Genomic DNA, 27,834 nt, shown 5'->3' with positions numbered 1-27,834 from the left:
AGCAGTGTTGGTAATTTAGTAGATATCATTTTTTATGTAAATATTCTTTAAAATTCTTGCTAAATAATCATTCATATTCGAAAGGAGAATTCTGCTGATAATAATAGGGTCGCTTTTCGCTTAAATCATTATTAATACGCTTTCCGTCGAAATCATTATTATTGCCTTGGTAATTCGATGAGCGCGTGGCGCCTTTTTCATCTCTGCCGCTACCATATTCGTAATATTCGGGGTAATAAGAACTACAGTTATCACTACTACTAGTACAGCTAACCCCTTGGTCCATGTTGTTCGCGAAAACGTTGTTATCATTATGATTAGAGGGTATATTATTACTAAAATAGCCGTAGTTAGTAATGGGCGTTATGCGTCGCGGTAAAATATGATTGGCATTGAACGTAATATTGAGAGGGACGGGCGATATATTTGATTTCTCGAGATTAGACGAACGGTTTTTAGAAAATCGGCCAAGTATATTGTCGTAAGGGGGAGATGTCGATTGGTAATAGATAACGTTGCTGCCCTTACCTTTAGGCCCATTTTGGAAAGCTGAGAAATTTTGAGAGTTATGAGGGTAAGTCTGGTCTGGAAAGCGAAACCTACTGTCCTTTGACGTAGAAGGAGTAGCTATGACGTCGGCGATGAATACGTCGTAATTGGGATAAGGGAGAACAAACAAAGTCGCGTCGTGTAATTTGGCTTCGAATCCCATCCTGGTGGAAGCGTTTCTGATTCGCGTCTGCGGCAAATTTTTAAAAAAAGCAATATATATATATATATATTCAAAAAAAAATTGAGATTTTTCGAGAAAAAAAAACATATTTCCGCTTATAACCATTCATCTTAAATATGATTCAACATTCTGTTGTTAATTTTTTTATTATCGCAAATAGTTTACATAGCCTTGCTCGTTTCGCTAAATTGGGGTTACTAAAAAAAAAATTTAAAACTTATTATTTGTCGTATCTTGTCGATTTGTAAATTGACACTTATTGTACATTTTTTTTTAAAATATATTTTCTCGAGATCAAGAAAAAAATTTTTCTTTGGGCTTTTAATTTCTTATGGGATGTAATATTGGTGTTTGATAATTAATATTTATATGAAATAAAATGATGGGATGATTATAATAGGTATATATATAAAATATTTTTAAGATACTATTATTATTTCTTTTGTAATAAAATTAAATTTTAGAAAAGTGTTTTCAAAATTCCTGGTCAACAAAAATCCCGGAAATAGATGAAAAGGAAAGTATATCTACTTTAGAAAGTATTTATCTAATTGAAAATGTTTCCCGGTTTAAAGACGGGTTCCGTCTATGATAATTTGCCTTTTAAATATATACTTTTTTTAACGGTAATTTGCAATGCCAGAGCCGGGTTAGGTCTAAAAAAAATTACCGGGGCGGGTCTAAACGGGCCGCGCTAATTTTTTTTAAAACTTATAAGTTAATTTTCACAGAAAATATAATCTAGCAACTACCAAATAGTTTATTGTAAATTTTTTATTTCATTATCACAAATTGTTTATAATTTATGAACAATTTTGTGTTAAATTTGGGTTTATTTTAAAAAAAAAAGTTATAATTTTTGTAAGAAATTTTAATTTAAGTTTGTTTTTTTACCCAGTTTTTTTCGTTTGATTTTTTGTTTTTTTTCAAACGTCCCTTCCCTAATAAAATAACTCATATGATAATGCATATGAAACGTATGAAATTCTGCAAACATTAACCTTTTGGTCATAATATTTTTAAAAAAACACGACGCAAACACCGAAGTATTTTTCTAAAAAACGCTAAAAAAAATAAAAGAATTTATCTTTTTTTTTTAACCAATTCGTCCGGCGTAAATTTTCTATCCAAAATGAGAGCGTCAAAAGTTCCGGTAGTATGCATAGCTCTCGCTGTCGCGTGAAGAGCATTTCTCTTTGAAAAATCTACGAGTAAAGCTTCTAGGATCTGATCGAAGGAGTGACTCTGAGAAGAGGGGATAATACTGTTGGCAGAATCGATTGACATCCTTTCTAATTTGTGCAAAATGAGTTTTATAAAAACAAATATGTATTAAAAAAATTTATTGAGTCTTTAAAATTTGGCGGGGAAGTGGGTGGTGGGAAGGAGGAATATGCAATATACCGATAGTATTTGAATTGAATGGCGAGAATTCGGTCTTTCCATTCCAAGATTTCTAAAATTAAATTTTTTTTTAAAAAAAAAGAAGATATTTTATCTTAATTGAAACACAATATATTTGATAATGTACCTTCGAGTTAAGTTTCATGATAAAATCGAAAGTGGCGGGTAAAATGATTGTTCGGATGTTGGGCGGAACTTTGCTCATGTTTTTTTCCTTGTTTTTTTTATATATAAAAAACAATGGATAATATATATGAATTAGATTTCCATCTTTATATCAGTGTAGGTCTCGGTCGGTTCTATGGTCCCTCAATACATATAGACCGGACTCACGGCCCTCAACTAAAAGCTGGACAGTGTTTCATAGAGATATATTCTAGCATCTATAGAACCTAATTTGTGGAATATTAGATTTTGCATCAATCCTAAGATGTTTCAAAATTACTGATGTTCCAATAACGGAACAGATATTTTAAAACAATTCAACCCCTTTGTAACTCCCCCCCCCTTCCACCCATTCCTTGCACAATTATGTGGAACTTGGGCGTATAGCATACCCTCACTATGAACCATGTGCTAAGACCAACGCGTAAAATGCAAGAATTTTATATACATGCAAAATAAACTCCTAAAAAAAATTTGCTTAATAAGCGCAAATTGTTTTGTAAATTAGCATTACCAAGATTATGTAGGGAGAAATGTGTTTCATGATATTGGCAGTTTTTGCTAAAGCCGATATTCTTGAATATCCTTTGGATGGATGACATTCCGAGGTAATCATGAATTTGTTAAGAGAAACGCATGTCCTGATATAAAGGGAAATAATATATATTTATTTATCTTTTTTTTTACAATGATCATCTGTGTTATTGCCTTACCCGACTGAACTTTGAATCGTTCAGTTAGGCACTCTTTCAGATTCGGTTGAGTTCGGAATTTGGGCCGTGTCGGCACTTTTAATTACTTCTGCAAATGTTACCATGCGAAAGAAAGGAAACGCGTTACTCGCTATTCAAAAAAAAAGTAACGAGTTACTCGTTACTTAAATTAAAAAAATAACTTTAAAAAAGTGTCGGCTTCATTTTCTTTATTTTGTGTTAGAAATTGTTTCATACTTGGGGGTCAGGGCAGAGGTTAAATCACCTTACAAGAAATGTGTACTATCGACATATATTTACAAAATAAATTATTAATATTAGAAGAATCAGAATAATCAATCAACGTCGGTCTAGAAAATCTAGAATTGGGAGTATAACTCCACTCACAAAATTGTTAAAGCAAGAGAAAAACGATTTTAAATTTTAGATTCAAATATAAGAGAACAAAAAAAAACACTATTTCCAAATAATAGCCTTTTAACCCTAGTGGAGCAAAATAAACATTTGACATATTTCTTGTTCCAATTGCTCCATTTCCAATTTTATTGATTGATAATTTATTAAATTAAGGGGCAATAATGAGCTAGAGGTTAATTTATATAGATATACAATCTTTATTTAATTTTCTGTTTATTAATAGAAATTATAATTTAGCCGGATTCCCCCACCCCAATCCTACCTTCAGTCTCATCGCGGTGGGGGAGGGGCAACGCCCTTTGGCAGCTTATGGAGGTCTAAAAGATTTTCCTGTGGTCTGGGTCTAGAATAGGATCACCGTCTCCTCAACGGGGTATAAAAACACCTAAAGAAGTTGATGATGTCTGCAAGGGCATCTGATTGTAAAAAATTTTGCTACAAAATTCCCTAACGCTTAAATCAGAGGGACAACTGGCCAACCTGGGTGAACCCGGAAATCGCCATTAAACTGAGAAGAAGATGTATGCCACTATTTAACTGCTAAATTTTTTTTATTACCGTAAAATAAAATTTTTAAAAAAAAGGCGCGCGAGAGTGATTATAAAATATGATGCTATCATATGATATGATGCATATATAGCCAAAAATTATGACAATAAGCCCCAAAATGGCAGTTTTATAACGTGACCAAAAAAAATAAACATTATTTTAAATCGTTTTTTAACTGGAATTTAAATCAATATTAAAACCCACCACCAACTCAAAAAAATGTCAAGTGGATAAGCTCCAATTCTAGACCGAAGATAACTTGATTGATATGTTATTAATTAGATTGACAAGACTGTATAAAATTTAACAAAGATAAAATTGCGATAAAATTAAAAGATGAACAACTTTGGTGGTTTGATCTGAATTTAAAAAAGAACTCGGCTCAAATTATTTTTAAAATTTAAAAATAAACATAGAACGTATAAATTAAATTAAATATTTTTTTAAGATTTAAAGTAACGAGTAACGTTTTCGCGATACTCGTTACCCTTTGGTAAATAAGTAACGAATGGCGTTCCTTTTTCCTCGAAAAAGATAACGTTGTTGGGATGTTGATATGTCTCAGAATACTGCTCAAGGGTCTATTCGAAAAAGAATAATAAACTATTCGGTATTTGATTCTTTTGAACGAATCGAATAATCTACTATTCCTTTTATAAAATCGAATTCGAATAATTCATTATTCGGTCCGTATTCTACTTTTTTTTTGAATAGAACTACTTCAAAGGGTTAAATTAAATATAATATTATTTTTCTTTCTAAAATAACATAAAAAAATATTTAAAACATAAAAAAAGAATTTTCTTGCTGGCGGCAGACGATTTTTAAACGTGAACGAATGCGTTTATTGGTATCGATTATGTAATTCAGATTATCTATGTCACGGATCGGTAATACGAAATATTCTTTAAGGAATTCTCTTTTTATAAAATAAGAAAAAATAAATTTATATTCATTTTATTATCCCTGTCAGAATTCATGTAGCATTTATATATTTTTTTCGTACAAATTTACGTGTCAAAGTCACGTGTCACGCGTACCTAAACTAGGCATCATAAGCGATAAATGCCTGAAGTAGTATAGGATATGAAAACGTATATTACCAACGATCGGATTTCTCGAATCGAAATGTTTCATTTATTCGAATATTATTCACTTATCAGTTCGAATTTATCGAATATTTTCCATTATTCGATCCGGTAAAACGAATATTAGCTTGAACGAATAATTTTAAAAAACTGTTTATTCCTATTTATTACCAAAATAAATTTTTAAGAAAGATGATCTCTATAAATAATGCTAAGAATTTGTTGCCTAGGAATTAGAATAAAAGGTCACGGCGTGGCGCGGTTCAAAGTCCGGCCCTCGGGAAAAAAAGATTTTCCGACCGGGCATGCGCAACAGAGCCCCGAAGTTGCTTACGATTTGGGCAAATTTATATCTTTCTTACGTTCATAAATTATCAAGAACCGGAGCGGGTAGCTGGCCCGATTTAATTTTGGGTCCAGACCGAAAACCCTTCCCGAAAAATTTCAACCGCACCGAAACTCTAACTTGAATTTCCGCCAATAAAAAAAAAGAAATAAGCGAAACGTTAATAATTTACATGTAATTTTTTTTAAAAAAAAATACGCTTTACAATTTAAAAGCTAGTTATGCAATTATTTAGAAAAATTGGGCTTGGTCCAATGACTTTCATATGAATCCCAATCGTTTTTTAGGGATTCTACAGTTCCTAACAGCACTCGATAGAAGCAAAATGGACGCTTATAAATCGTAGTAATAATATTATTAGGTAATTTATTAGGTGACAGGAAATAATATATGGCTCATAGCTTAAGCCAAAAAGTTATTTAAAAATTTATACGAAACGTGATTAACGAAATATTATCTATTCGCGAATCGCGACACGATATAACACGAATCGCAGAGCAATCGAATAATTTTAAAAAAAATTATTCAATTCCAAGAAGTAAAAATTCACCGGAAATTCGGGCGGAAATTGTAGGGAGGGCGTGGAATAACGGAAACACGTATAAGGGAAAAACGCGGGAAATTTCCTTTTTAAATATAACTTAACGTATCTTTTTTAAAAAATAAAATATCGTATTATCTTGTTCGTTATTCTTCGTTCGAAGATGAAAAACGATTCCAGGTGAGAACTTCATATAGTGCAAAATCGAGCGATTTGCCATTCGCGGAAGTTGCTTTCCCCATAAACTGGAGATTTTTTCTTATAAAAAAAACCCCGCCAGTTTCTTGACCTTAACCATTTTTTTCAGAATCCTATTTTCTAGATAGAGTTATTGTTTATTTCTAGCAAAAATATTGTTTGTTTTTAATAGGCTAACCGCCCAGCCCGTTAGGCTAAGCAACTTTGAAAGCAGTTGTTTTTCCTTAAATGTTTCCACTAGGTTGCAAAATACTTACCCTATAAATTTGGGACCAATTTTATAACGAACATTTGAAGACATTCCAAATTTGCGTTAAAAAAATATTTGGGAAAAATTGCGAAAAAAATATTAATTTATAAAATTTTAAGTTTCTTCAAAGGTCGCTCATAAATTTGTAAGAGACGAGATTTATAGGGTGGCTATTTCTAAGCATATTGGAATGCATTTCCGGCAAAATCGGATCTTCAAATTTTAATAAAAACGCGCTCAGCTGATGATTTAAAAATGCGAAACCTTATTGCGCGTGTCGGGCGAACCCCCTTAAAACTACCGCCTCACGAGAACTGGAATTACTAGAATTTGATCCTCGCTTTAGTTACGAGTACCTTTGTACATAAAATGCCCCCCCCCCAAATGTCAAAGGGGGGTCGGGATAATCGTGATCGCTTTGACAAATTTAAACGCTAACCGCGCTTTAACCTTTATTTATTTAAATTTCGAACAAACAAAAAAACGCGCTAACCTTAACGGGTCGAATACCCTGAAAGCATCCGTCTTGTCCAGGAGCGTGTTTTTGTAAAACACTAAGGAGTTATTCTCGTGGATCAACTCGAAATATTCGGGGTTCATTCGGGATAGGGGAAATGAGTTTCCGGAAAAGAATGATTCCATGTCGGGATCGAGCATGGGGTGAGAATCGGGCTGACTTTTGATTTGAATATCCTGATAGTCCTCCAGCTCCAAATTCATTGGCTGATAATTAGGTTCGTTCGTCATGTACCCTTCTTGGTGTACCTGCGGGATGGCAGAATCGTTGATAGGCATATGATGATCGTACATCATTTCGCTATTTTTGAGCCGTTTCGAATGAGAGGAGAGTAAAGATGTGGGATAAATGGGTAATTGATTCCATGGCTCCTGGGCGATCGTCCCTCCGTCCCTCAAACGATCATGGAGCTTCTGGCTCGAAATCAAGTTCTCGGTCTCTTGCCCAGATACTTTCCCGGGCATTCTAGAGGCCATTTTTGACTCCCTCCTGGATTTGCTCTTATTTTTCTTATTACCGCAAGAGGAGTCCTTTTCGTCCATGTATTGCGCTAGCCACGCACTTCTCAGCGGGGGTATCAAGGATTCCTGGCTCAAGTGTCTCAATAAGTGTCTGTAACTTTTGAAAGGAAAAATGTGTAGGCGTCTCTGCGACCCCTTCCCGTAACTCGTGGCCTTCACGTCGAGTTTCATGCAGGATTGATGTACGATACTCTATTGGAAAAACAAACATAACAACAAAAAAAAAGGTATGTAATAATCGGCACAATTGACCCCGGTTAGATGATCAAAGAGTTGGTAAATTTGATGTTAAAATTGTTATATACCGCGATCTGATATTTTCCGATATTCTACCATAAATGATTGGATAAAGCCAGGGAACGGAAGAATAGCATATTTGCTTTCCCTTTCCGGTCAAAAAATATGGTTTCGTTCCGGCTCGGTTCCAGCATTAGGAACGTTCCTAGAAAAATAAGCTATATATATTTTTTTTCTCTAAATCTACACATTTATCAACATAATATTATTTTCTAAAATATTTATCATTTATATTTGGTTTCTTGTGGTGTTTAAGTAGAGATTTGCATCGGGCCTAAATATCATCCGAAATTTAAAAAAAAAAATTTTGTCATAGCCCTAACAAAAATTATTTAGATATATTAGGCTCATCTAAGACTAAAGTAAATTTGGATCTTGGGGGTGGAGGGAGGGGGAGTACGGGCCGGGCCGGGCCCTGAAATAGATCATTAGTGTTTAGTATAAATTTGAGTGTCGAAAAACAACGTTCAAAAAACTTACCTAGCTATGGATATTTTTTTCTTACTATTTATTTAAAATTTTATTTAAAGAAAAAAAATTTAAATTTTATAGAAAAATAAAAACAGTGCCGTTACTTCCTTGTAACTTTCCCCTATTTGCGGGAAAGTGGAAGTAACTGGATGCCTTGGCCTTTATGGCTTTGGCATCCCTATGGCTTTATTAAATCAAATTTTTATATCACAAATATAAAAGAAAAACAATAATGAGTAATAACCCGATATAATAAGTATTTATATAAAATAAATAAAGGGGATGATTCGTTCTGAGTGGTTATATTGTTTTGAAATATTTGATTTAGTTGAGTAAGTCGGTTGAGTTGATTGACAATTCGTCCCAGTGGTAGGATAATGTAGTATTCAGGCTGGGTAAATCGGATAGCAGGGAAGGTGTACTGATCGAAGATTCTTCTCCGAACAGTGAGATTTCATCTTGCTGTAAGGTTATTTGGCCGGACAGGATTTGATCGCCAAATAGGTCCAGATGTTCCCTTTGTGCCATCCAAGCTCGGGAAAGCTCGTCAGCTGAATTTTCGTGGGAAGGAATCCATTGAATATTTTGGGATATACTGGCAAAATTCCTGAGTCCGATTTTTAAAAGAATCTGCGTAATCACAATTTCGATAGAGGGTGATCGGGAGCCACCTTTCTTGTATGTATAGTAAGTGACGGTGGAATCGGTAAAGATCATAGGCCTTCTTTCGCTACTTAGGGCTAGGATAGCTCCCATGCCGGCTGCTAGAACCTCTTTAGCGTTTATGTGTTGGATTGCATGCGAGGGAATATTAAAGAGGAGGCAAGCTTCGTTATAAGAGATTGATTTCAGTTCTGTTTCCCAGATGCATACCCCTATGTGGGAATTTGAAGCGTCAGTGTACACCGGGGTGTCAGCATAATAGCGGAGTGAGGGGCACTTTCATGGCTTCTATGATCATCTGGGCCTTCTGGAAGGTAGATAGGTATTCGTAATTGGTGCCAAGGTAGAGTTGTGCATAGTAGAGTAATATGGGGAAAATAACCTGGACATTCCCGTTATCGTGTATGCGTAGTGATTATCTACCCCTAGTACTTTGGCTGCCAAGAGTCGACCTAATTCGAGGTGTTGATAGGAGTGTCGACGGAATACAGCTAAACATTTTTCTAGCCTTTTTCTTGTGTTGGTATCCGCTTGTATTGTTTTTGTAGTTAGGTTAATGGGGATACCAAGGTAGGTGATTTGATCCGTGGGGTCTAAGACGGATTTTTCCGGGGCAATTTGCAGACCCCAGCCTTCCAGCGTACAGCGTAGTGATCTTGTAGACCATTTGACGTCGAACTCGTTTTCACCATAGATGAGGATATCGTCTAGGTATACATTGTAGATGGCCTTTCTTACAGTCTTGGCGCATGCATCTAGAATGATAGACTGTAAGCAGTATGGGCTAAATGAGGCTCCCGTTGGAAGGACCTTGTTGGCATAATTTGCATTGTCAAATCGGAGGCCGAAGAATTTGCGGACGCTTGCTGCAAGAGGGATCGAGAAGAAGGCTGAGCGGATGTCGATCTTGCAGGCGTATTTAGCTTGGTCTAATTTAGTAGACATTAGCGGGATTGATTTTAGTTTGAACGGATAATGTAAGAAGTTTTTAGACACCTGGGCAAAGTCACTGATCACTCTGGAGGAACCGTCCGCTTTCGGGATAACGTATAGCGGAGAGCAGACTTGGGACGGGTCGTCTGAGGGCTCGATGATCTCTGCATCCAGGAGTTGGCGGATTATATCGCGACACTTCCTATGTACGCTGACTGGACCACTGTGGCGGAAGAAGGTATTGTTATTATTGTTAATTTCAGCCAAAGTACTAGGGGTAGTTAATCACTACGCATACACGATAACGGGAATGTCCAGGTTATTTTCCCCATATTACTCTACTATGCACAACTCTACCTTGGCACCAATTACGGATACCTATTTAGCCTTCCAGAAGGCCCAGATGATCATAGAAGCCATGAAAGTGCCCCTCACTCCGCTATTATGCTGACACCCCGGTGTACACTGACGCTTCAAATTCCCACATAGGGGCATGCATCTGGGAAACAGAACTGAAATCAATCTCTTATAACGAAGCTTGCCTCCTCTTTAATATTCCCTCGCATGCAATCCAACACATAAACGCTAAAGAGGTTCTAGCAGCCGGCATGGGAGCTATCCTAGCCCTAAGTAGCGAAAGAAGGCCTATGATCTTTACCGATTCCACCGTCACTTACTATACATACAAGAAAGGTGGCTCCCGATCACCCTCTATCGAAATTGTGATTACGCAGATTCTTTTAAAAATCGGACTCAGGAATTTTGCCAGTATATCCCAAAATATTCAATGGATTCCTTCCCACGAAAATCCAGCTGACGAGCCTTCCCGAGTTTGGATGGCACAAAGGGAACATCTTGACCTATTTGGCGATCAAATCCTGTCCAGCCAAATAACCTTACAGCAAGATGAAATCTCACTATTCGGAGAAGAATCTTCGATCAGTACACCTTCCCTGCTATCCGATTTACCCAGCCTGAATACTACATTATCCTACCACTGTGACGAATTATCAATCAACTCAACCGACTTACTCAACTAAATCAAATATTTCAAAACAATATAACCACTCAGAACGAATCATCCCCTTTATTTATTTTATATAAATACTTATTATATCGGGTTATTACTCATTATTGTTTTTCTTTTATATTTGTGATATAAAAATTTGATTTAATAAAGCCATAGGGATGCCAAAGCCATAAAGGCCAAGGCATCCAGTTACTTCCACTTTCCCGTAAATAGGGGAAAGTTACAAGGAAGTAATAAAAATGTTTCACCTCTTTTTAAGAAATTTTTTAAATCTACTAATTGTTTGCTAATTGTACCTACTACCTAGAAATGACGATGCATTCATTAAAAGCGTACATCAATGAAAAACAGCTGGGGCCGCCATTTTGGTTACTCGTATCATTATTAAAAAGTTTAAACGAGAGGACAATTTATTCCTCTATGACTGACGCAAACTTTATCAATGAATCGTCTGATCATCGAGATAGTAAGGAGCAGGTTATCAATTTAATTGTAGTTTTTTAACATGAGAATAATTGCTATATGGTAAACCAAAATGGCGGGCCCAGCTGATTTGCATTCAGCGACGCTCAAACGCGTTATGAATGTATCGTCAGTCTAGGTATTATTATATGTCGTCGCATTGTATAGATTAATATTGTTATAAATGAGATACAATTATATATTATTAATGTCATAAATGTAATAAATGTCATATACGATACATTATCATGATTGAATGTAATAATACGAATTGCGGTACATATGTAACACACGAATTACCATATTAATATGTATATATATATATATGTGTGTAATATACGAATCCCATATTGGCGACGAATTTCTTATTATGAATAAAGAAGAAAAAAAATCAACTACCGTAATTGGTTAAAAGTTATGAATTAAACATTTTATGTTAATAAGAATGGCGAATTGAATATTAATCAAACAAATAATATTACACGAATTAGAATTTGATATCTTTCGATAAACAAAACAATTTTTCAAGATTATATTTTGAATATATAGATGATGTGTTTTGGGAGATAAGAGAAATATTAAATAATAAGAATGTCTGTCAGTTCTGGATTTTATAATTCCTTCTCTCATTATGTACACATACCGGTTGAGCAATCATCTCGAATCCCTCATTTGACTGCGTTCAACGTGCGCTGTTTTTTTTGTCGTATAATTAGATCGTTCCATCTCATCTTTAACATTTGGATGTAACCAATTTAATCCAGTTTTTTAGATTTCACCATCAGCAAAAAAAATTTTGCCGGTGAACGTCCAGGTGATAAGTGCTCCTCGCCCATTCTGTATGCTGTCAAAACTTCTCCCATAACTTCCTTTTGGCTCCCTAATATCTTTTTTTCTAGTGGCAAAATATCGACTCTTAAGTGTTCGTATTGTTCCTTCAGCTAACCCATTCGTTTTGGGATGGTAAGGTGTTGAATGTATTACAGAATTTACGAAATTCCCCAGTGACACAATTTGTCTTGGCGTTCCTAAACGTGCGAACCATTTTCTTAGAGCTCTGCTCATTGTCGTAGACGTGGAAATACGTTTTTTTAAAAGAATCAGTTTATTTTCTAGGTTTTGTAATAGACAAAAAATGGCATTCACCCAGCGAAAGAAAAAATAGATGCTATTCGAAGGATACCAACTCCTAAGATTATACACCAATTACGAACTTTTTTAGGACTCGTGAATTATCACGAGAGCTTTTGGCCACATCTGTATGGTATCGCCGCTCCACGGCCTAAATTAACGAGCATTAAAAGTTCCTGGGGTTGGTCTGACAGGGAACAAGAGGTATTCGATAAAATAAAACAGCTTTCGTCAACAAATAAAACGCTAATTCCGTATTCGCCAAACCAGCCAATTATATTGGAATGTGACGCCTCCAACACTGGTTTTGGAGCTGTGCTGCGTCATTTAGTGAAAAAGGGTGTTAACAGACCTATCGCATTTTCTTTGCGAAACATTATTGGAGTCGGAGAAAAATTATGGACCAATAGAAAAAGAGGCACGAGCACTTTTGTTTGGAATGGAAAAATTTACTTTTATTTTTGGACGAAAATTTATACTGCTCCAATAGTCGATTAACGCGCTGGGCATGGAAAATGTCCGCATATGATTTTAATTTTGAATACCTAACCGGGAAAAGAAAATATGGTAGCTGGTACATTATCTAGACTGCCAGTAGAAGGTGTAGAGTCAAATAACGATCAAAAACGTGCGTTAAAAATCAGGGCTAATAAATTTGCTGGTCAAGTTGAACTCCTGGAAGAAACAGATTGCTTAAAAAAGTAAATAAAAACATTGAGCTAGGCGAGGATGGGTGGGGTTTGATGAGAAAAATGATGCAGAGTCAGTTTGTTTCAATAATAGTAGAGAGGAATTGTCAGTAGATCGTGACGTCATTGAATGGAAAGTTGGTAATTCGAACCGCCTCGAGGAAATCAATATTAACTATTATACACAGAGGGCATCCAGGAATAAATGCTAAGAAGACAATCTTTAGAATGTATTGTTGGTGGCCTAATTGCGATAAAGACATTGAACAACATGTTCGTCAATGTATGCCATGTCAAAGTAACCGGTCGAATATAATGGAGGTCCCTTTATATTCGTGGAACATCAATTATGGATGGAAAGCATTCATTTGGATTTCGCGGGACCTATTGATTCGTATTCATGGTTAGTTGGAGTTGGTGCACACTCTAAATGGGTTGAGGAGTTGATAAGGAGACCACGTCTTCGACAATGATCAGGGCTCTAAGAAAATGGTTCGCACGTTCTGGAACGCCAAGACAAATTGTGTCAGATGATGGTCCTCAGTTTATTTCTGGGGAATTTCGGAAATTCTGTTTTGAGAAAAATATTGAATTAATACATTCAACATCTTACCATCCCAAGACGAATGGGTTAGCTGAAAGAACGATACGAACACTTAAGAGTCGATATTTTGCCACTAGAAAAGATATTAGGGAGCCAGAGGAAGCTATAGGAGAAGTTTTGACAGCATACAGAATGGACGAGCACCAATCAACTGGACGTTCATTGGCAAAATTATTGTTTGGGCGAAATCTAAAAACTGGATTAAATTGGTTATATCCGAATGAGATGGAACGATCTAATATATACGGCAAAAAACAGCGCACGATGAACACATTCAAATGAGGGAATTCGAGATTGCACAACCGGTATGAGGACATAATGAAATATATTCAGGTTGGAGAGAAGGAATTATAAAATCCAGAACTGGTATTTGGTAGAAAGCAAGGATAGAATGTTACGAAAGCATGCGGATCAACTTCGAAAATGGGAGGTAGCTAAAGTAATGGAGAAGTCTGGGAGTGAGAAAGAAAATGAAGAAAATTTGGAGTCAAAGAGAGAGAGATAGAGAGGAAGAAAATGGAAAAAAAATGGAGAGTCGGAAAAAGTTGAGATTTTGGAAAATGTGGAAGGAAGCGGAAAACTAGAAACGCGGAAACAAAGATCCAGGAAACCTACAAATCGCCTGATTGCGGAGTTGTAAAATCGTAGGTGTTATAAATGTCATATACGGTACATTATTATGATGATTGACATTATTGATATGTAATATATGAATTGCGATACATATGTAACACACGAATTACTATATTGATATATATACATATATGTAATATAAAAATTCCATTAAATATGATCAATGATTATTTATTATTATTATTATAAAAGAAAAGAAAATAAAAAGTAACTTAATATATGCAACTAGAAAAATGGATAAGATTTTTATATATATTTTTTTAGGAGCGTTCCTTGACCGGTTCGGGAAGGTTCCGGAAAACGCGTTCTATTTACGTTCCCGTTCCAAAATTTACTCAGGTAAAACCAATACCGGCTGTGTAAACATCTGATGTATAAAAGAATTTGATTGGCGGATCCGCACAGCCCAAAGGTAAAATGAAAAGAAAAAAAAATTGCGTTACGGTGAGACTCTGTAACTCCTTCATTCTACTCGCCTCACATTTTAAATTTGTTATCTTTGATCAGATTTATCAGTTTTTTTCAGAGACCTGCGGGCCTGCCCTAAGCCCGGCCCACATTTTAATTTTTTAAATATACTAAGACCGGGCCGGGCCCGGGTAGAAAATTTTTTAAAAAAAACCGGGCCGGGCCGTACAAATGGTACCTCTGCAAGTCGGTTTTTTTTAAAAAAAATATTTCGTGGGTTATCTTATACGCTCGAGGGTTAAAATAAATGACCGAATACTACATTCGTTTCTCGATATATAGATGGCGGGAATTTCGTCAAGGACATGTATCCCTATTTTTTTTTAAATTACTTACAGGGCCTTTCAATGTGAAGGTGTATAAGCGAAACCCGTGAGCATTATTATTTATTGGCTTCAAAATGTAGTTAGAACCCTATAACTCTAAGTATATAAAAATATAACTGACGCGTTAAGAGTTTATGTTTCATAATTGACAAAATATGGGGTCATTCATTCCCTTAAAGATATCTTGTCAGAAAATGAAATCAAACACTAGGACAAATCATCATAATATCGTTGCCCAATTATTAACACGTGCCATTAGAAATAGACCAATCAAATAGGTTTATAACTAGCGCAATATGTTATTATATTATTTTATGCAAAGAAACGGTCTAAACGGGGAAAATTAAACAAAGAGGAAAGAATGGTTATTGGGCGAAAGATTTTTTTGTCATTAAAAATTTCGACGAATCAGCCGATTATACCGGACATTTCTTATGTCCTCATGTCAAATCATGATCAAAAAAAAAGAAGCTCGTACCCTTAGCTTGACTGTAAGCGTTGGTTCAAAAACCAGAGTGTCGAATCGGATTCCGTCTTCCGTATTCAATGAGAGGCACTGGAAACGTGAGGCGATTTTGCCCCATTGTTTTGTGTCGAGAGTGGAAGTTTTAACGCTCTTCGTCGGCAAGGCCATAAGGGGAGGAATATCAGGGCGGGAAAAATGTTTACGGCCTTGATTGGCTAAAATTTGATCCAATTTCGCTTTTTGTTTATTTTTTTATTTATTTATTTATGGCCTAAATCACAAAAAGGAATAGGAAAAAAAAATGAAAAAAAAATAAAAAGAGTTTAGAAAATAAAAAGAAAAAAAGAGAAAATTTCAAAATACTCGTCTAATTTAGGTAGCATTTATTTATTTATTTTTTCACGTGTTCAAATTAAAAAATATTTCACCTCTATAACTTTCGTTATCCGCCTCGTCGGATTGTTTCCCCAAATTTCCGCCTTTCCAGCCCATCTTCGCTAACATTTGGAAACCGATATTATTTTCGGTCAACGGAGCTTGCTTCCCTTTTACAGTTTTGGTCTTGAAACAAAAATAAAATATATAAATAAATTATTATGTCGTTATATTATACCGGTTTTCAGACCCGGGCCGGGTTTTAGAGGCCGGGCCTATTCTTAAAATTCCGGTCATTTGCCGCTTCATTTTTTTTCTTGTGCCCGGTTTTTTTTTCAAAGGGAAGTCGAAAATAAAATACGAGAAGCCAGGGCAAGGCTAGTTTGGGTATAACTTAAATGCATTCCGATATTTCGAATTTTTTTTTGTATAAAATTGACGCAAAGCGGTAGAGTAGTTAAAATTCTTTGGGGTCAATATCTGGCCACATAAAGAGAAACTCAAACTTTTCAAATAAAAGCGGATTTTAACTAATGAAAACCAAAAAAACAGCAAAAAAAACAATTATTTTTTTTGAACATTCAACTCTATAAAACTAAAGATGATATGGATTTGAGTAGATACTTACGGATGCGGTCAGATACTTTCGCATGTAACTTATACCTAAGATATAGGTCTATTCGATTCGAATATTTTAATCGTATTTGATTTGCATAATTACGAATAGTAGATTCGTATTTTTTTAACAAAAATGGTATACGAATAAGACCATGTCTCCTGGTTCGTCTTATTCCTAATTTTCCATATAAATACCATTCTATTCAGCTTTTGAACTATGACATGCGCGATACTTTTTTTGATGGGTATCGATAGCGGTAGCGCGCTACTTTTAAAAGTTAAAAACTCTGGGACCCCACTATTCTGTTTTGTTCTATGCGTGCACTTAAATCTAAAATGGCTTTCTTTTTCGTACTTGTTTAGAAGAAGTTGTATAAACCGACTAAGCACATTTCTGCTTAGAAATAAGGCTAGTCAGAACATGGCCTAAGTACTGTTATATATATTTTTTTAAACTTTTTAATTTGTTCTTATTTTGTGTGGAACAACTAACTATACTATATAAATAATAATGAATATTCTTCTATTTTTTTTGTAAGGTGGGAGAGGGGGAGAGGGGGGGGAGTATTTGGTTGATATAGACAAATCGGTCTCGATTCGAGTCCTGTCAATCAAAGAAATTGAGTCGAGCCAAGCTTAGCCTGGCCTTGGCCCGAGGAGGACTTTGGGCCGACTTTCCAGGCTCTATTATCGGCATGGTTATAAAAAACTGTCATTTTCATCGAAATCACTTTCCGCTATAGTTGGCACATGTGAAGGCCAACGGTCCAATCATAGACCGGAACCGATCTTTTCTGAGGACCACAGTCCAGACTGGTCCGGCCTTTTATTAATATTTAAGTTTGCTTTACGATTCAATTAATATAATTTTTTATGTTATTTTTCTAAAGGAGTCATTTTAGTTTTTGCGAATTTTTAGTTCAGTTTTTTATTTTTGCAATATAATAACCATAAACTTGTCAAAGAAGCATCTTACTTGGAGTCCCGATAAACAAGAATTAGAATTAGGTAAAAATAAAAATATTTTTGAAATAATCTTTCTATTTAGGACTGCGGTCTGAATCAATCTTATTCAAAAACCGTGGTCCAGTCTGGTCTCGGTCCGAACCAAAGACCGAACCTTGACCATCACTAGGCACATGCCCAATCATGCCCCGGTGCTAATCGTTTTCAAAAGTGGTCGTCATATTAAGTATGAAATGCAATTAAATATAATTTCACCGTTCCGTCAACGCCATCAGACAACAGAAGAGGTAGGAGTTCTTCGAAGTTAGATGGACAATCCGTCATGTCTTTTTCCTTAAATTATATTATTTATTATTCCTTTTTTTAAAAAATATTTCTTTTTTCTTATTTATTTTCATTCATTCTTATTCATTTCATTCTTTCTATCTACGTAATATAAGAGGTCAAAAACGTCTAGAAAAAAATAATAATAATTAGTTCTGATTTTAAGGTGTTTTATAAAAAAAAATATATTATATTACTAACCACTATGATGTAAGGGAGAATGTATTTCAAAATGTTGAAGGTCTGAATACAAGCCAAATTCTGAGCAAAGTGGGAAGAATAATGATTGACAGACGTCATCAAAAAGTCACCGTAATATATTTCGATTCTTGATTTTTTTTCATTTATTTAAAATACTATCGTTTAGAAAATATAGATACGCTTACTTAACAAAAATGAAAGCCTTTAAAACTATTACTAACCGGAAGTAAAAAAATAGTGCTTTATTTTCACATACAAAATAGATGTCAAGTGCCAGTTCCTCGTAAAAAGATGGTCGACCCCACTTAAAAGACTCGTTTTAAGCCGATTCTTTAAAACGGCTAACTCAATATTTTAGCCAGAAAAATATTGCCTAAGCCTCGATCGATAATATATGTCTAGAACCTTTGTTCCTTCTAAGAGCAAAATCCACATGCTTGCGCAAAATCTTTCTAGAATAAATAATGAGTTAGCCGTTTTTAAAATGTCGGCTCAAAACGAGCCGTTTAACAACACTAGTTTTACAGGTGAAATATTAGGTTTGTGGCAAAACTTTCCATATTATACCAAATATCAGCGATGCTCCAATGTCACGTGTTCGATAACGGATGACAAAAATTTATTTTCTTTTAATGAAATAAAAACATAATCTCAAAAATATATATATCGCCATTTCAAAAAAAATTAATGAAAATTTGTGGCCGTCCATTAATTATATTTTTTTTTTATTCATAGTAAATAAATGTTAATTTCCTCGACAAAAATTTTAGGAGGGAAAAAGGAAGGAAATAGGGGAAAATAAAATTTACATCGCTTTCTTCCATCTTATCTGGTTAGAAAATTTTTCCTATCTTCCTTCCTTCCTTCCTTCTTGTATATTTATACGGAGATACATATTTCTGTATTTCTGCGTAAAACAAGTTATCTAAACATTTGAGGGCTCATAAACGTTATTAAGTAAATCAGAAATCTGCAGATGTCAATATTTAAGGTTCGTCCCGAATTTGAAAGAAGAGAAAATCATTTCCGGTCTGGGATTTTTAATTTTTTGATAATCTTTTTTTTGGCGATTCTTTTTTGTTCTGTAAGTTTGAATAATTTTTGGTTAATATTTTTTTGAAATTTTTTTAGAAAAGGGGTATTGGACAAAAAATGAGGAAGTAAAGAGAATTAACAGCTGATATATTTGCTAAAAATTGAGCGTTTCGAGTTTTGCCGTTAAAACGTAACGCATGCGCATCTCTCTTTTACATTGAGGTTATCTTTTCATTAATATCGTCGATTTTCAAAATTTTAACTAAAGAAAATTATATTATCGTCTGTGTTTTTATTTCTTTAAACTCCAAATATTCCATTTTGAAATATATAAGTAAATTGATTTATATATATATATTTTTTATATAATATTTACAAAATAAAGAATAAAAAGTACTGGAAAAAGCAAAACTATTTCGTTTTTTAAAATGGATGCCAACGCCAAACGGTAATTTTCCCAATTTGCACGATGCCATTTGCAATACCTTATCTGCGTTTGCAACGCAGCGCTTGAAACTCTCAATTTGTGCGCACTGTAAGGCCGCATTCATAGCGGGATCCGATCCGACACGATTTCACAGCTGATCAATTTTAAAAAATCTATTTAATTTTATCTTAATTCTATTTCATGATTAAAATTATAAGAGAAACTGACCTCATAAACAGAATTTTAAAATTGATCAGCTGTGAAATCGAATCGGATGCCATTATGAATGCAACCTAAATCTTTAAAAAATCAGCCTGTCCCTGTCCGAATCTTCAATATTTTTAAAATTTAAGCCAAGCCCAGAATTTTTCGCCATTAAATTAATAATTTAGCAATATACCTGAAAGACCTATTCGGTCCGCTAATTGTGGTAATCTCGCATTTCATATTTAACTGTGAAATTGAGTGAAGACAATTTTTCACGCCGACGCTTTCGTTAGCAGGGATGGTCAGATACGGTTTAAACTTTAGGTTTCGCCTTTTTGGTCGAGGTTTTAAAAAAAAAATTATTGAAGATAGCTAAAAGAAAGATATGTGTAATGATATATATCGTTGGTGGTCATATAGTAATATTCGCTAAATAACGACCTTATTTTTATCAAAATGCGATAAGCCCACTTACACTCTAGAATATATCTCAAGGGGATCATGCTGTCTGTTCCGTCCGTTATTCTATATATCCCCCCCCATATGATCCTCGTTGGATTTTCAAAACAGAACTATCGGATAAGTGATTAACGCCCTCACCGATTAGGAAAAAATAATTACCGCCTATCTAATATATATATATATACGGATAAGAAATCAATAACGTTCAACACCAATACATCAATACCCAAAAGATTTGGGATAGAATGAATGTGTAAATTGTAGAGGTCAAACGCCCGCACTCCACTTCCCGTATTTTATTTTTTTTGGGGGGGGAGGGGGGGGGGTGAGAGGCGTCCGCAAGTGAGGCGTCTACGCGGTATGGACTCTTGACCCTCCCACCTATAATAAATTCGCTAGCTAATTAGATAAGAATACGGATAGATGGTCGATAAATTCGGGGAAGGAATTCCCACCCCATTTACGAACAAAAATCTAATAAGCAAATTAAAGTAATCACGTGATTAAACTCTATTCTAAAAAGCCTTAACCGATTTTTTTTTAGCTTTAGGTGATGAGCCTCATCCCAGAAGATACAAATCGTAACTGAATTTTTTCAATGCAAAAAATTCTTTCTTTCTTTCTTTCTCTCTTTCTTTCTCTTTCTTTCTTTCTGAGTTAACTAAGTAAAATTGGGACGAGGCCTTAGAGCAAGTCAGGGCATATAATTTTTTTAGGTTGGGATTAAAAACTCTCAAAAAATGGGTGTTTATTATGGCACCGAAATTAATAAGATATCATGATTAGTATATTAAATAAATATTATTCAAGGTAAAAAAAAATTTCAAGTTTTTTTTAACTTATTAACTTACATTATCACAATAACGCGTTTAAAATGCGTTCAAAAAAAACGCAATGTAAAGCAAGTCTAGACGATCTCTTGGACAGTATTTATTGATAAGCGGCCATATCGCTTTTTCGTTCTATTCCCCCCAAAAAAATAAAAAAAATTTCAAAGTTATCCTACTCCCACAAAACGGTATTTTATAAATGGGAATAACAAAATTAACTCGAAAAATCGAAAAAAAATTATTTTTTCGTAAATATTTAAAATTATTCTCAAGTATTCTGCATGTTCCTTGAGGAACTTTTTATTACTTTTATTAAAACTTTATTTCCCACAAATTTCTTCTCTTTTTTTTGAAAATGTACATTTAAATAATGACATATAGATAATACCTAGACTCACGATGCATTCACTAAAAGTGTATATCAATGAAAAACAGCTGGGGACGCCATTTTAGTATCCCATATAATAATTTTAAAAAATTTAAACGAGAGACCAATTTATTCCTTTGGCTGACGCAAACTTTATCAAAGAATTGCGGAAGCGAGTTATCAATTTAATAGTATAGTTTTTAACCTGAGATAATTACTATATGGGTTACCAAAATGGCGGGTCCAGCTGATTTTGCATTCGACGACGCTTTCAAATGCATTATTATGAATACATCGTCGTCAGTCTAGGTATTATTATAGGTCATTGCATTTAAAATAATTTAAAATTTCGAATCGAATGTTAGACGAATAGATACGAATAATGATTTGATTATTCATTACGAATACGAATACAAATACGGAATTATTTGATGAATAATGACTACGAATTATTTAGATAACCGATGTATAATCATCGTATACGACATTTTTAATAAATATTACGACTAAAAAATATTTCTTTACCATTTTCTTTCGTCTCGTATTATACAAAATGGTGTTTGTGCGCGTGTCAAAGCTAGGATTGATTTCTAAACAGCCGTTCGTTTAGCTGCCTATCATAGCTTCCTCTAATACAGTCTAAGCGTCCTGACTTTTATGTACAAAACTTAAAAACAAACCCTAAGGGATCCCAAAGGCGCTGATAAGCCTGAGGCTAAACGGAAATGAGTTTCAAAAAATAAAACGAACGTTGATCTAGGCCATCAGGACAGCTGTCAATTTTAGAAAAATGTGTGATAAATCGAAGTAGTGTTGTTTAAACGGCCTGATTAGGATCTTAGCAAAAATATAATATTAAGTAAGCCTATAGATTTGGTAAATAGAGGCCCAATCGTCCAAATCGGGTCGGGTCGTTTAACCCCACTACATCCAAGGATATATTAAGGGTCGCTATTCAATCTGATACCTAATTAATGAATAATGCAAAATTCGCTTTGTAATTTTATGAGTACTCCTTAACAGATAAGAGAATATATAGAATCAAGGAAACATGTCCGCTGAGCCCTAGCAACATCGCGCTTACCTTATATATACTCGTGGATCGAAATTAAGAAAAATAGATGGATTGATGTGCAAAATGATGATAATTTTTAGGAAATGGTTTTTAAAATATAGATGCGTATATAATTTTTATAATTTTTTTTTACATTAGCATATCGCATTGAGAGATGGGAAAGAAAGAAGGATCAATTTTACGCTGGAATAACTGGAATTGATTTGTTTCCACGAGGTATTCCAAATTCTCTACGTCAAGCGATAGAAATGATCCATTTAACGAGTATCCAACTTTCGCAAAGTAATTAGCATCTATCCGCATGCGATCAAAATCCGCTAAAGGGGGCGCGAAATTGGCTAAAGGGGGCGCGAAATTGGCTAAAGGGGGCGCGAAATTTTCTCGTCGCATATAGTTCCCGCTGCTCGTATCCGCCATGTAAGCTCGCTCAAGTATCCGGCGTTTAGCATTGCTGAAACATCCAGAGGGACCTTGGAAGCATTTAGATATGATCTCATCTTTACCCGTGTCTATTTGCCCTATAACATTATGGTCTCTATCATAGATGCCGAATATTCCTCCATTTCCTTCGTTAGATGAAACATCCTTTTCAAGCTTCAAATTTTTGTCCTCTTTACCGTTTTTTTTGCCTTCAAAAATTTTTGCCTTGTTATTAATCGTTTTTAAATTCGGCGTACCGGATGGTGTTCCGTTTAAGGTGCCAGTTTTGGCGCCACATTTGACCTCGTTCGTGGTGGAAAATGGAGTGCCTTTTTGGGTGTCCGAACCTTTTTTACATTTCTTTATTCTTCCGCCAATCGGTGTCGAATTATGCTTCGCATTTAACGGCCATAATGGGGTCACATTTTCGAGGGCATCGGAGGGTGTATCCAGCTTTACGCCATTTGAATCCGATTCCCTACCAGCGGGACGTGTATCGTAAGACGCGTCCTTTTCAATAACGCTTTTATTCGTTGCATCCTTTTTGAAAGCGTTTTCAACTGTTGGTTTCTCGTTATTATTTTTGACCTGGCCAACGATAATTTTGGGGGTATCTGGTATTGAGGGTTTCGAATCGACTGGTTCTAAAGATAAGTGTTTAAGGGCAGCTAAACTTATGTTGTTAAAAATTTTCTCAATAGTAGAGCAAGAAATTTCACTGTACATCTCACGTTCAACTTTGGTGTTCTTCTTCATATTATTTTTGCTGCTAACGCATTTGGCGCTTTTATTGACCTTACATTCTCCACGTAGGTTGGCATTTGAAGAGCTGTTGAGAGATGCGCTATGTTCAATATGGCCAGTAGTAGTAGTAGCTGTGAGGCTTTTATTATTTTTCTTTTTTTGATCGATATTTTTAGCAGCTTCTGATTGGATTAATTGCAAAGGAGTTTCGCACAAATGGGGGGAATCTAAAAATTCTGTCGGATCAAAGGATACCTTTGTTATGTTGCCATTTTTTAAATCAGGTTGGTGTTTCTCTTTATGGTAAATATTACTATCAGTAACAGTTGTTTCACTTATATGAGATAATAAAGGATTATGATTCAACGTATCCCTTTCATTTATATTTTCATAATCATCACAGCCTAAATTAAAAGTTTGTAATATTTTTATTTTTGTCAATCATTTTTTTATTACATAAGAAATGCACAACTAAGGCTTATAATAATTTATTTTTTCTCAATTTAGAAACTAGACTTCCATAATGTTACTTTAAAATAATTACATTTACATTTAGAATGAGCTATTAATCATTGTTTTTTTTTCAAATGTAATAAGAATATGAAATTTAAATTAATTTATGTGAAAATACTTTTCATAAAATTGATGTTTATATTCCAACTCAAGGAAATTGATGATACATACAACAGCTAAATTATTTAAATTTCTAATTATTAATTTTTTAAAGAACCTTTTTAAATATATCCTAACCCTAATCAATATCTCCACCTTTAAAATCCTAACTTATATCTCCCTAGCCTCTAATCCTACTCCTTACTTTAGATATCTGTTTAATTTTAAATGTATTCCAACCAATTAAAAAAATATCTCTTAATTGAGCACTCCATGAGTTGAGCTATTATTCATTTAAGATGTTGAGTTTAATAAAATTATCCATACTTTCCAAATAACAGAAGAACAAGCAAAATTACATGAAAATATATAATTCTTGTTAAAGTTATAGGAATAATGCACTTAAATGATAATGAATAGTATTGTTCCCTTAAAATCAAATAAATGTATATATTTATACCATTGATAGGATTCGTTCTCAAAGTCAAACTTAGAATTTGGTTCTTTGACCTGCAAATTTAACAAAATATTCAAGTTTAATTTTGTGACACATTTATTAAATTTTAAGATAATATACAAATATAAATTGAGAATATTTATTCTTTATTAATATATTTTATAAACAAGAAATCAGCAGATACAATTATTTTTAATGTAATATACAATTTATAAAACATTCAATTAGATTATGATTCACAAATAAAAAAAATATTTTATAATATTTAGTTAGTACTTTCTTATTTTTTTTTCATCTTCCACAATAAAATCAGATTTCTTTTTTAACTTTTTTGGTTGTGGCAATAATTCTATTATAAAATTAGATATTATATTATAATATATATTTTATACGTTCATTGCTATGTTCATCTAATGTAATATTTTTAGTTAGTTCATCAATTTCTTCCATGACAACAGATGGATAACTAAAATAGATAAATATGAAATTTATTTTAAAGTCTTGCTACCTGCATCCTAAAAATTCTATATTAGCATATACTTTTGACAAGCAAATTAATCTATTTTTATCTTTAAATGTATTCATATAGTGTTGGAGAAAGTTTTTACGATAGTGCCATTCTTTATCTGATTCATTCAAATCTCGATATTTTAATAACAATTCCGCCATTCATAAATAATTAAAAATGACTAATATGGACCTTCGACCGTAAGAGCTCTGAATTTACAAAAGTTGTGTTTTTTATAGAATCCGAAATTGATATTATATACCACCTAACATATAATAAATTTTGACGTGATGGACTGACTGATGATTTTCTGTAAAGTAATTCAATAAAGTGTAATTGGTGTATTAATTATAATATTTATGATAAAAAATTTCAAAATATTTGATAAAAGAAGACAAAAGTTTGTAAAGCTACAAGGAACTGCGAATTGATAAGAAATATGGACTGCATATTAGGTAGCTAATGTTTTGATAAACATAAAAGGAATTTATGGGGTCTTCTGAGAAGGCAGATAATTTTTCCATCTAATTTTAAGAAATTGGCTGGATACCTAATTATCCCTTTCCTTTCCTTTCCTTTCCTTTCCTTAGGCTTATGACAACTGTGGAACCCATGGTACGTTTATGGGTCAGTAATTCGTTCCTTTTTTTAGTTTTTTGAAGAGAGACATTTCCCATGCTTATTATATTTTTAACACAAATCAATGCATGGGTAATCTAATTCTATGCAAGAGATAATCTAATCGCCCAGGAAATTAGTATTATAGTTCTAGAAGTTTTAGGTATTATATTTTGATAATTAATAATGAAAACTATGATTAGTTAAATCTTAACATTTAGCAGTGTCGTCGGATGCGCGAAAGGTCTCGAGCCCACTGGAAAATTTGAATAGCCCCCTGAAGCAAATAAAAAAAATTTAATGGAATCTTAACCCCTAGACTAAAAATAAATTTTTTTGATTGCCCCCTGAAAGATTTCTTTTATAATTCTATTAAGTAAAATATAGATTTAATTTTATTATTTAAAAATTAATAAGACTATCTAAATATTTATTAAATGAATACTATTTTAAATATTTATTAAATGAATACTATTTTAAATATTAGATTAAATTAATACATATAAATTATATTTTCACTATGTCAGCTAGCAATCAAATTTTGTGTTAAAAAATCACTCATTAAATATTAATTTAGCATTAACATTTGAAGCCTTTGAAGCTTAATTGACTATTATTATTTATTATTATACAACCCTAATTAAATAAATATAATCATTTATTAATTGAAAACTAAAAAATTTAATATTGTAATTAGCAGAATTCAAAATGACTAATCAATTGTATGTTTATTTTTAAAATTTATTATCATACCTATTCCTAAAAATATTTTCAAGGTCTAAATAAGTATAATAAAAAGTAAGTAAGTAGAAATATAGTTTATAATCCTCTATTATATACAGTTGTTTATAAAATATTAGATAAAATGCCACTTTTAATTTGACAGTTATAATATATTACAGCTAATATGGTCATAATATTTATACATTTGTAAGTAGAGTTATTAAAATCAAATTTTAATTGTAGATATTCTAATATTGTCTTAATAAAAATATCTGCTTCATTTAAAAATGTATTAATTAGAGTATCATTTGAACATTTTAATATAAAATTTCAATAGCGCCATAAAATTTATTATCAATTTTTAACTGTAGAGATGAATAGAGCTGTAGCATGATTTGTAAATCTTTTTTAATAAAGAATATTTGCAACTGAATATTAACATGAAATAGATTTCCTATATGTGAAACTTATCCCATAAGCTTCTGCCATTTCATCTTCAAAAAAAATTTCCAAAATTTTAGGGCAGCTTTTAAAATTTTTATTTAAGAAATATTTAAGGGTTCGTAAAATTTTAAAATTCTATCTATGGAAGGTTTTAATGATAACCACCTGATAGGTACATATCGCAACAACTCACACCATTCCAAGTCAGACCACTTCAGCAACTCTTTTAATTCATTAACTCTTTTAGTTGATGAACTAAATTCGTTAAAACATTTCATCACAATTACTTCGACATCTACAGATAGTACATTCATTGCCTTCTTGCAAGAATTTTGTAATATATGGGTTAATGATGCTTACTACCAAGTGAATGTATGGAAATATTCTAAATACCAACATAATTTGCTAAATACCGACCAAAATTTATTAAAATGTAATAAGACTTATTATTTAATATATTAATATGGAATCACGTGGTCGAGTCCGGCCTCCTATATATCATACCCCCAAGGGAACCACCAAGTTAGAATAAGAAAAAAAACATAATTATTATCGGGATTCGAACCCGTGACCATGGAATGAGTAAGCGAAGCTCTAACCGACTAGACCATATAGGCTTTCCAAAAATTACGATTTTTCAAATATATATTATAAATATATTTGGTAGTGCCTATCCAAATGAAAATAAACAAAATTCACATTAACCTAATATATGGCATATACAGCCAATTGGTATTAATTCATTATGGTGCTGCCTCAATTCGGTAACTTTGGTTTTGGCCAAAATTTACATTGATAACCCTAAA

The 27,834-nt window shown here is 33.4% G+C and overlaps 1 protein-coding gene across 1 annotated transcript; it reads right to left on the bottom strand.

Moving 5' to 3' along the window:
- Positions 1-25,493, bottom strand: LOC135929688 (uncharacterized). The gene is made up of 17 exons (XM_065466383.1): positions 25,244-25,493; positions 25,128-25,201; positions 25,012-25,084; positions 24,739-24,788; positions 22,636-24,070; positions 19,962-20,099; positions 18,100-18,226; positions 17,830-17,907; positions 16,044-16,176; positions 15,628-15,851; positions 6,898-7,634; positions 4,769-4,900; positions 2,817-2,943; positions 2,265-2,351; positions 2,138-2,189; positions 1,835-2,025; positions 1-739 (listed from the first exon to the last, which is right to left on the bottom strand). The coding sequence occupies exons 1-17, from the start codon at positions 25,402-25,404 to the stop codon at positions 68-70; spliced, it is 4,491 nt and encodes a 1,496-aa protein (XP_065322455.1). The 5' UTR covers positions 25,405-25,493; the 3' UTR covers positions 1-67.
- Between the last annotated feature and the right edge of the window lie 2,341 nt (positions 25,494-27,834).

This window comes from Gordionus sp. m RMFG-2023, chromosome 5, assembly GCF_954871325.1.
Source record: "Gordionus sp. m RMFG-2023 chromosome 5, tfGorSpeb1-WG-v2, whole genome shotgun sequence".
NCBI lineage: Eukaryota > Metazoa > Nematomorpha > Gordioida > Chordodea > Parachordodidae > Gordionus > Gordionus sp. m RMFG-2023.
Note: the sequence above shows the minus strand (reverse complement) of the source record. Positions and strands in the feature narration are given on the sequence as shown.

Bases quoted from the DNA above. Each gene is read 5' to 3' on its own strand.
- LOC135929688 (XM_065466383.1), bottom strand. From the start codon at position 25,404: ATGGCGGAATTGTTATTAAAATATCGAGATTTGAATGAATCAGATAAA. The intron at 24,789-25,011 runs GTACTAACTAAA...TTAAATTTGCAG, and splicing joins GATGAAAAAAAAATAAGAAA to GTCAAAGAACCAAATTCTAA. The intron at 2,190-2,264 runs GTACATTATCAA...ATTTAATTTTAG, and splicing joins TCATGAAACTTAACTCGAAG to AAATCTTGGAATGGAAAGAC.